Here is a 10,284-nt window from a genome sequence, read left to right on the forward strand (position 1 = left end):
GATATCATTGCTAAGATGAGACAATGCAGGAAAGATTTTTATTATCAACATATTTCCAAAAAAATCCACTGAGGATATTGAAAAAATGATCCCATTGATATTGGAGAGGCTGATCTTAGAGAACTATGTTCTGATGAAGACCATTCTGATGCTGAGAATAAGATGTATCATTTCTCTCATCTCAAAAATATCTTCACCAGTGGGAAGAAAAGCAGCTTTGGCTCACCAGGATTTTCCTATTGAAGTCGGTTGTTCATATTGGGGGGACAAGAGGTAGACATAAAAAGGAAAAATGATAGGGATGTTTTGGAATGTTAGGGGCATTAGTCCCGATGTTAAGAAAAGCTTTATTATAGAGACTATTTGTAATGGAAAAATGGATTTTATGGGGATTCATGAAACTATTAAGTTTGATTTTTCAAAAAAAGAACTACATAACCTTTGTGGAGGTAGAAACTTTGATTGGAAATGGTCCCAACCAAAGGGAGATCCGGTGGGATCTTAGTTGGTATTGATTGGACAGTTTTGATGTTATCAACGTAGAAATTGGAGTGTACTTTGTTAGGATTTTGGTGTTTGATAAGAAGGCTAAATTTGAATGAAATTTAGTGGTGGTTTATGGTGATGCTCAAAATGCTGGTAAAGCTGCATATTTAGCAAAATTATCCAGGGTGTATCAAGATAATGCAACCATGCCCTGTGTGATTGGAGGGGATTTTAATATTATTAGAAAGAGTGATGAAAAAGTAAACCCACTAGTAATGACCACCGAAGCTTCATTTTTAATGCTATAGTCGAACATGTCGACCTGAGAGAATTACCATTGAATGGTTGGAATTTCACCTGGGCTAACAACTAGAGTGACCCTACATATAAAAAATTGGACAGAATTCTGATTTGTCCTGGCTAGGAAGAGCATTATCCTTTAAAAGAGAAATGCCTGGCCATACTCCCCTGATTCTAGATACTGAAAATAAAAATAATGCTACTCCTACATTTAGATATGAAAATTCCTGGATGCTCAAAGAAGGCTTTAGAGATTTTGTGACCAAAGTGTGGTCTGCCCAATTTGTGGGCAGCCACATTGAGAAATGGCAATAGAAATTGAGAATGTTCAGAAAAAAAGCGAGGGGGTGAATAGTTAACTCTGATGCATGGTATAGGAAACTAAAAAAAGAAATATTATCTAAATTAGATGACATTGACAAAAAGCTAAGCTTCTTGGACTATCTACTTATGACAGAAATGATCAAAAAGAGCCGAGGGCTCAACTTAACAGATTGCTGAAACAAGAAGAATTAAATTGGCTGCAGAGATATAAAGATAGGGATATTAAAGATGGGATAGCAACACAAAATACTATCATGCCAAGGTGAATGGGAGGAGAAGAAAGAACATAATTTTCTCCCAGATCCAAGAGGAAGGGGAGATAGAAGGGGTGATGAGCTTGTTAAATACATCACAAATTTCTGTAAAAACTTGTTTGGTCAACCTAAGTCTTCAACAGTGGATCTTAATATTTAGAATGCACCTGGGATTTCTGAGGAGCAGCCTGCCACATTGGTTGAACCCTTTAGTATGCAGGAATTACAAGATGTGGTGTTTGGTATGAAAACAAAAACAAAATTCCAGGCCCAGATGGACTACCTGTAGGCTTTTATCAAAAAAATTGGGAGCTGGTGAAGTGGGATCTCAAGGGTCTATTAGATGATTTCCATTGCGGGACTCTTGACATTACAAGATTAAACTGTGGGATAATTACCCTAGTTCCTAAAGTTAAAGATGCAAAACAAATCCAGAAATTCAGACCAATTTGTTTCCTCAATGTGACTTTTAAAATCATAACTAAAGTCCTAATGAACAGGCTCAACAAAGTAATAAAACATGTTATTTCTGCAAATCAAACTGTCTTTATCAAAGGGAGGTATATTATGGAGGGGTTGGTGGTACTACACAAAGCCCTTAACACAATACATCATAAAAAACAGAGTGGATTGCTTTTAAAAAGTGGACTTTGAAAAAACATATGATAAAATCAAGTGGCCTTTTGTGTATAAAATGATGAAATTAAAGAATTTTCCTGTCCAATGGTGTGACCTGGTGATGCACGCCATGGTTGGGGGCGTGTAGGGGTCAAAGTTAATGACATTATAGGACCCTATTTTAAAACTTGCAAAGGTCTCACACAAGGTGATTCCCTGTCTCCTTTTCTATTTGATATAGCTGCTGATGCCTTGGCTATTATCTTAGATAAAGCTAAACATGAGGGATTTGTTAAAGGAGTCTTATCTGAGTTTAGCATTTGTGGGGTCAACATGCTCCAATATGCTGATGATACTATTTTCCTTTTGCAAGATGATGAACAAAGTGCCAAAAACTGGAAATTCATTCTAACTGCATTTGAGCAGATGTCAGGGTTGACTATCAATTTTCATAAGAGTGAGATTTTCTTGTTTGGGGAGGCTATTAATAAGACTGAGATATATCAAGAAATTTTTACTTGTGAAGTTGGAAAATCCCTCTTAAATATCTGGATTGCCAGTTTCTAATATAAGACTGGGGAATAAGTTTTGGTCACCGAGAAAATTGAGAGAAGGTGTGCATGTTGGCAAGGTAGAATTTTAAATATGGCAAGTAGGGTGACTCTTGTCCAGGCCTGTCTGGCTAATATTCCTCTTTTCATGATGTCCTTTTATCCATTACCTGCTGGGGTGAGGAAAAAGGCTGATTTCTTTAGAGCTAGATTAGTTTGGCAAAAAATGAGGATAAGAAGAAATATCACCTGGTTGATTGGTAAACATGTTGCTTACCAAAAGAACAGGGAGGTTTGGGGATTCTTGACCTAGAAATTATGAATAAAGCCCTATTAGCGAAATGGTTGTGGAAGCTAGCAACTGAAACTGGTATCTAGACTGAGATTTTACTCAATAAATATGTGAAAAATAGATGTCTCTCTGGCATAGAGAAAAAACCTAGGGATTCCTAGTTTTGGGGCAGCTTGATGGGGTTAAAAAATCTATTTTCAACTTGTTACGAAAAATTGGGGGCTGGGAGAAATACTAGATTTGGGAAGGATTGGTGGGTGGGGTCAAAATCCCTAAATGACTTATATCCTAGAATTTGTAATATTAGCTTTGATCACAACTTTTCTGTTGCCGAAGCCATCAGTAGGGGGTGGCATGGGTTCACCTTCAGGAGAAATTTGGTTGGTGAGACAGCTGAGATGTGGATTAGTTTAAAATCTAGGTGTGAGGAAGTGAGAATGTATGGAGGTAAAGATCAACCACTTTGGATACTTACTAAGGACAAATTTTTCTATGAAATTTTTCTATTCTTTCTTAATCAAAACTAAGATAGGTTTTCCGCACAAATTTCTGTGGAAAATCAAAGTTCCAGCCAAGACCAAGATGTTCTTTTGGTTGATTGCTCGAAAAAGCATTCTAACCAAAGATAATCTGATTTAAAAGGGTTGGCAAGGGGGGAAGGATTGTATCTACTATGGACAAGATGAAAACATTGATCATTTGTTTTTTGATTGTTCTACTGCTAGATTGAGCGGTAGTTTAATTAAATGTGCTTTTGATCTTAGAACAATTCCCAAAAGTTCAAGTGAATGCTTAAATATTTGGATGAAAACCTTCAGAAAGCCTGAAAAAAGTCTAGTCTTGGTTGTGATTTCCGTGATATTCTGGTCAGTCTAGAAATGCAGAAATGATATTGTGTTTAGAGCAAAGAAGATCCATAATCCCATGCCGCGCAGCTTCCCGCCCAACCCCAACGCTGTCGCCGCTACCCCTCCATCCACCATTCTCGGCCATGCCGTGCAGTGGAATCGAAAATACCACCCCCGTTGCAGGCTAGCCACACTTGTCACCGTCGAAGACCCACCATTGCCCAAGAGTTCAGCGTCGCAAGAAGCAAAGCGGTGATGCCTAGGCAAGAACCCTCATTGAGCCATCTCGGTCATCGTTAGTGGTCGCCGCTCACTCCGCCGGCATCATCCTACCATCCTTGTTCAATTCGACCAACAAAAGGATAGCTAGTCAAGGCAGCGGACGATGCAACGACCATCGCGAAGAAGAAGGATGCGATAGTCAAGAAGCTACCACTCGACATCTTGTGGCGCGGATGACTACTATGCGGCATGTTGCATCCATGCCACCACCCGCTCCATCTTAATCGAGATGGATTCAAACAAGACCCGGAGCGAGGCCGACATGCTCTATGAAACGGCCGCTAGGTAAGAAAAATATTTTGTTTCCTTATTATTTTTCAATTGCTCAAGAGATTGATTGCTGATGTGGTATTGATGGCTAGGTTCTTTATTTGTTTTGTAGTGATCAATTGAATGATGATGTGGATGAATTCTTGGATAACATGACACACTTGGCCTCAATAACATTTTCCATGTCAAAGTCCACAAAACAACTTCCAATTCTTTAACAGGCATTCCAAGAACACCAACGCCTCCTTTGGTTTAGAGGAATCTTGTAGGAATTTCATAGGATAAGATTTATATAGGAAAATTTTATTTAGAGTCATTTGGTTTGTAGGAATAGAATCCTATTCCTATAAAGGATTTTTTCCTATCCTCCATATTTCATAGGAAAATAAACATTAGCTTAGACTCAATGGAAAAAAAATCCTATGATGCGAATCAAATGACATCTCCTTTCCTATTCCTACTTATAGGATTTGAGATGCATGTCATCTCAGTTCCTATGACTTTCCTTTTGCTACGATTTTTCTACCCTATGAACCAAAGAAGGCCCAATTGTTCTTATAATATTTCTTGGGGTCATCACCAACTGGTTAAACAAAAATCTCAGGGACTTCACCTGTGCATTCTTATGAACAAATTAGTCCCTTAATTGTTTTGTCATTAATCATCCAAATCCCACTAGGGGCATTGGATGCGCTCACAAACTACGAGCAAGACATAATGTCAACTGACATGAGGAGTGCAAAGCGGTTGGACATGGCTGTCGGATTTTTCCCGTCAGATTTGTCGGCTTGCCAAATGCCTAGGTTGCAGAGGTTGTCTCCTTCAGTAGCCGGCGACTTAGACTGTTCAAAACATGAAGCATAGTAATGCACTACATGTGGGTTTTTGACAGCACCGACGACTCCAGTTTGCGGTTTCTGTTGTGTGTGAGAGTGAACGTGCACATAGAAGATGACGAGTAGCCTATGATGCGAATCAAATGACATCTCCTTTCCTATTCCTACTTATAGGATTTGAGATACATGTCATCTCAGTTCCTATGACTTTCCTTTTGCTACGATTTTTCTACCCTATGAACCAAAGAAGGCCTAATTGTTCTTATAATATTTCTTGGGGTCATCACCAACTGATTAAACAAAAATCTCAGGGACTTCACCTGTGCATTCTTAGCAAATTAGTCCCTTAATTGTTTTGTCATTAATCATCCAAATCCCACTAGGGGCATTGGATGCGCTCACAAACTACGAGCAAGACATAATGTCAACTGACATGAGGAGTGCAAAGCGGTTGGACATGGCTGTCGGATTTTTCCCGTCAGATTTGTCGGCTTGCCAAATGCCTAGGTTGCAGAGGTTGTCTCCTTCAGTAGCCGGCGACTTAGACTGTTCAAAACATGAAGCATAGTAATGCACTACATGTGGGGTTTTTGACAGCACCGACGACTCCAGTTTGCGGTTTCTGTTGTGTGTGAGAGTGAACGTGCACATAGAAGATGACGAGTAGCCTTGTTGCTTCTTCGCATCACATACGACATGCTTCTAAGAAGCCTAACAAGGGGTGTATGCTAGTGACTTCGGCTGAGGCATTGTCCTTTCTAGGCATTACCTGAAGGTGGTTTCTACTGGTGAGTCAGGACTTGGTACCGCGGGATACGCTCTCAAGTAGGCTTTTGGCGGCGTTAACGACCTCCCACAATGGCTGGTACACGACTTCCGACGATGGCAAGTGTGCTTCGCTCGACACCTCGTTTACGTGGGCGCGTCTATGTCGGGGTTGTGCGAGTGTGTGGCTATTGTCGTGTGGTGATCTGGCTATGTAGTAGTGACTACTTTTATTGGAAGTGAGGTCATATCATAGTGTGACTTTTTTTATTAGAAGTGAGGCCCACAATGTAGAGTGACTTCAGTTTGATGGTTCTCTTCGAGTACATGGTATCGAGTTCTGAGCAACAAATTTGGGTCTAACCCTCATCAGTTGTACGTAGCAATGGCTGTGTTTTCCACATCACCCCTTTGTCGCTGGCATTTTTGGACTATAGTTGTATTTATCTTCAAAGTGAAAATGCACGATAGCCATTATTGTTAGATCAGGAGACGACATCATTCTCACGCCATTTTTCTCTCGAAGACATCGTTGCTGGAGAACCTCTCTCTCATTATGGGTTTCACATTGATGGTTGCTACTGCATGACGTAGGTCGCTTTGACGTGACTATCAGAGGTCATATAGTTTGTTTTTTTCACTTACTTATTTATTTGAGAATATTTTGAGCGTGTTCAATCTCCCTGCCTCGACCAGCCTTTAACATTGTGTTTATATAATACTTTCTCTGTCATAATTACCAGATATTCTAGTTTTGTTTTAATTCGGATGCATATGAATGTGTCTTACCGTGATTGTTCATTTATTTTAGTTCGTACATAATTCATACTTGAAATATCTAAATTATCTTATACTAATTCCGAAACGGATGCAGTAGAAAACTTCGAACATCTACTGCTTGATCCCAGGAAATTAGGCAAAAAGCACATTCGAAAGATACAGAAAGCTTGAACGAAGCAGAGAGGAGACGACGGCCGTCACGGCCCCCGTGATTTCCATTCACCTTTCACTTTCATCTCCGTGTCTATGTCCATTTTCATCCTTTTACCTCGCACTACGTTCTAAAACCAGAAGCAGCCCTCGAGCCCGTCCACTCACGCCCCCTCATCACACCAGCCTGCGCCACTCCACTTACTACTGGTACGGCGCGACGCCAGAGCAGAGCAGTGTGCCACCGCGCCCGAGAGACGTGATGGCGCGCTGGCGCCGCGACGAGTGACGAAGCCGCCGCGATGACGCTGCAGATGGAGCCGCCGCGGCCGCCGCCGCTCAAGTCCGTGTCGACGAGCTGCGACCTGCACCCGGAGGAGACCTTCACCGGCTTCTGCACCGCCTGCCTCCGCGAGCGCCTCGCCGGCCTCGAGGCCTCCGCCGCCGTCGCCGCCGCGCCGGGCCGCAAGTCCACCTCCGCCATCCGCTCCCTCTTCTCCAGGCCCTTCGCCGCGGCGCCGTCGGGCTCCGGCGCCGCCCCGCCGGACCTCCGCCGCTGCAAGTCCTTCTCGTGCGGCGGGCGCGGGGGCGACGCGCTCGCCGCGGACGAGCCGCAGCGCTGGTCGTGCGACGTGCGCGGGCGCAGCACGCTCTGGGCGCTGTTCCACCAGGACGACCGCGAGCGCGTCCGCGACGGCACGGCCTTCGGCGCGTTCCCCGCCTCCTCCTCTGCCGCGGCCGCGGCGCTCCCCGCCGAGTTCCACCAGTTGCCGCCGGCTCGACCGTGCGTCCCGGAGATCTTCTTGGAGGACGAGATCGTCATGGCAGAGAGCTCCGACGAGATAACTCCGGTGGTGGAGCCCGTCTTGGTCGTGGGCACCTCGGGAGAGATGGAGACCGAAGCTTATGGGACCGGGGAGGTCAAGGCCATGAAGGATCACATAGATCTCGAATCTTCGCTGCCCAAGAAGCCGCCGCCCATGGACCTGAAGGAGATCGCCGGGAGCTTCCGGCTCGCTGCCTCGGTCTTCAGTAAGAAGTGGCACAAGTGGCGGCGCAAGCAGAAGCTCAAGAAGGAGGAGGCAGCCGGCAGCAAGGCAGCGGCCGCGGCAATGCCGCAGTCGGAGAAGCCATCCAAGCCCTCGTTCCTTCGGCGGAGCCGCCTTCGTGGGGAAGCAGGCTCGGAGTTCGCCGGAGGCCGTCGTTCGTGCGACACGGACCCAAGATTCTCCCTTGATGCTGGCCGCATGTCCGTCGACGATGTAGGCCTATCCTGGGACGGGCCCCGCGCGTCCTGGGACGGCTACCTCTTCGGCGCCGGCGCCGGCATTGGCCTTGGCCGAGCGCCTCCGCCGCTGTCCCGGCTCCCGCCCATCCTGTCCGCGCTGGAGGACTCACCTGCCGGCGTGGTGGAGCGCTCCGATGGCCAAATTCCTGTGGAAGATGACTCGCAGCCAGAGCCCGACGGCGACGCCAACACCCCTGGCGGCTCGGCGCAGACGAGAGACTACTACATGGATACGTCGAGCAGGAGGCGCCGGAGCCTGGAGCGGTCAAGCTCCGTGCTGAGAAGGTCGTTCGAAGCGCCCGACGCAAAGCCAGCACCCGCAGCGGCCGCCATCACCAATGCCACGGCGCCGCCGCTGATCGGCAGCTCGGAGTTCTACCACTTCCACCATGCCGAAGACCTGCTCGACCAACGGTTCAGCTCCAACTCTCTCATCGAAGACTTCCCCATGACCCTGGACGCCGCGTTCCCGGGCCCCGCCAAGAAGCCACGGCGTCTCGGCAAGGCGTGGAGCCTGTGGGGCTTCATACACCGCCGGGCCACGGGCCGGCGGAGCAGCCCGTCCGACGCCGCGGACCGCGCGTTCTCGGAGCCGTGGCCGGAGCTGCGCGCCCGCGGGTACGGCAACGCCGGGATGCAGAGGTGCAACAGCAACGCCAGCGCGCGCAGCTCCTTCAGCAGCAACAGCGCCGGCCTGGGCAGCTCGCGGCGCTGCTTCGTGGACGGCAACGGCAGCGTGAAGCGGCGACAGGAAGAGCAGTGCGTGCTGGAGCGGAACCGCAGCGCTCGGTACTCGCCGGGGCAGCACGCGGACAACGGCATGCTGCGGTTCTACCTGACCCCGCTGCGGAGCGCCAGCGGCCGGCGCGGCGCCACCGGGCTGCCGGCCAACGGCGGCCGGCACCTGCGGTCGCAGTCGTTCGCGAGGAGCATGCTCCGGCTGTACTGAGACGTGGCATCTCGCTTCACCTGAGACCTGACCAGCAGTTCGGCGGCATTCGGGCTGAGTAGTTTCTTTGCAGCAGTGGTTAAGGCTTAGTGGTAGTATGATTAAGGTCTGATTAAGGGCAACGGTATAGTCATAAATCCTTTTATTACATGCTTGTGTAGTGCAGTCGTTTGGGGTTTGGATGGAATGGGACGAGGTTTATCTCATGTGATCACTTGTTTGTCTCGTGCTGTTCTTCTGCTATTGCTTCTGTCCGTCGTCGGTAGCTAGCTGCCCAGTGCTCACCTCGGATTTTTGGATGGATGGACAGAAGAACCTGTGGGAAGCTTACAAATTCCGATGTTCATATGTTGTCACTTTGGTGTCAAAGTCTGGGACTGGGAGGGAGGGGGACCGTGTCTGTCGAATAGTAGCTTTGACATGAACGAGCAGAAGCACGTCGGCGTGCCGTGGTGACGCCACGGGGGGAGAAGGTGCGTGCCGCGTTGGGCTCCGCGGCCCCGGCTGCCAGCCCGCCACCTGACCGATCGACAGTTGCGGCGGCGGCGGCCGCCTCGTAAGCCGTTAAAGAGGGCGCGCACCCACGTTCCTCTGCCGGTCCCTAGGCGCGCTCTGGGGCTCGCCGTGCCGGCCCGGCCCGGGCCACCCACGCCGTCTGCCCCCGTATCGGCGGGCGGGCGCGCGCCCACGGCCACGAGCCGTGCCGCGGGCGCCCCGGCACGCCGTATTGTATTGCCAGCCCGAGGCGACACGGCACGTACGGTGGCGCCGCCGCTGCCGCCTCTGCATTCATCGCGCCGCGCGCCATGCTGGCCGCGCACGGGCCACGGTTCGTGTCGTGCCGATCCTAGTCGGTCGGTTCGGACGCCGCGCACGCGCGCACGGGGCCGATCGGGGGCCGCGGGATTCTGATTTGGCCGACGCCGGCTCGACTTGTTTAGTCGTGATAATAATCAGCGGGGCGCCGGATCTGGATCGACTTGGGATCGCCCTGGGCGCGGGCGTGATCGCGGACATGTGCACGAGGAACCGCAAGGCCAAGGGGGTTGGTTCTTCAATGGGGTTTGCGCGCGGGTGTGGCACAGCTGCGCGGCGTGATGGCATTTCGCTACTTCCCGACAAGCTGATGTTATGTACAGTATTGTTTGCACAAAATATGTTTATGAAATCAAAAAAAAGTCTTGACACGCTGGTTAATTAGCATTTCTCCAAAGCTAAAAAAAAGCATTTCTCCAGTCTTTTTTCTCGAGCGAGCGAGCCGTCGGGCCACGTGATGTGGAGCTTGTCTCTC

At 48.5% G+C, this 10,284-nt stretch overlaps 1 protein-coding gene across 1 annotated transcript; it reads left to right on the forward strand.

The window, feature by feature from the left end:
* The first annotated feature begins 6,872 nt into the window (after positions 1 to 6,872).
* On the forward strand, positions 6,873 to 9,199 carry LOC125520161 (protein OCTOPUS-like). Its single transcript, XM_048685003.1, has one exon. The coding sequence runs from the start codon at positions 7,059 to 7,061 to the stop codon at positions 8,991 to 8,993; it is 1,935 nt and encodes a 644-aa protein (XP_048540960.1). The 5' UTR covers positions 6,873 to 7,058; the 3' UTR covers positions 8,994 to 9,199.
* Positions 9,200 to 10,284: the final 1,085 nt, after the last annotated feature.

The sequence above is a fragment of the Triticum urartu genome, chromosome 1, assembly GCF_003073215.2.
Source record: "Triticum urartu cultivar G1812 chromosome 1, Tu2.1, whole genome shotgun sequence".
In the NCBI taxonomy this organism is placed as follows: Eukaryota; Viridiplantae; Streptophyta; class Magnoliopsida; order Poales; family Poaceae; genus Triticum; species Triticum urartu.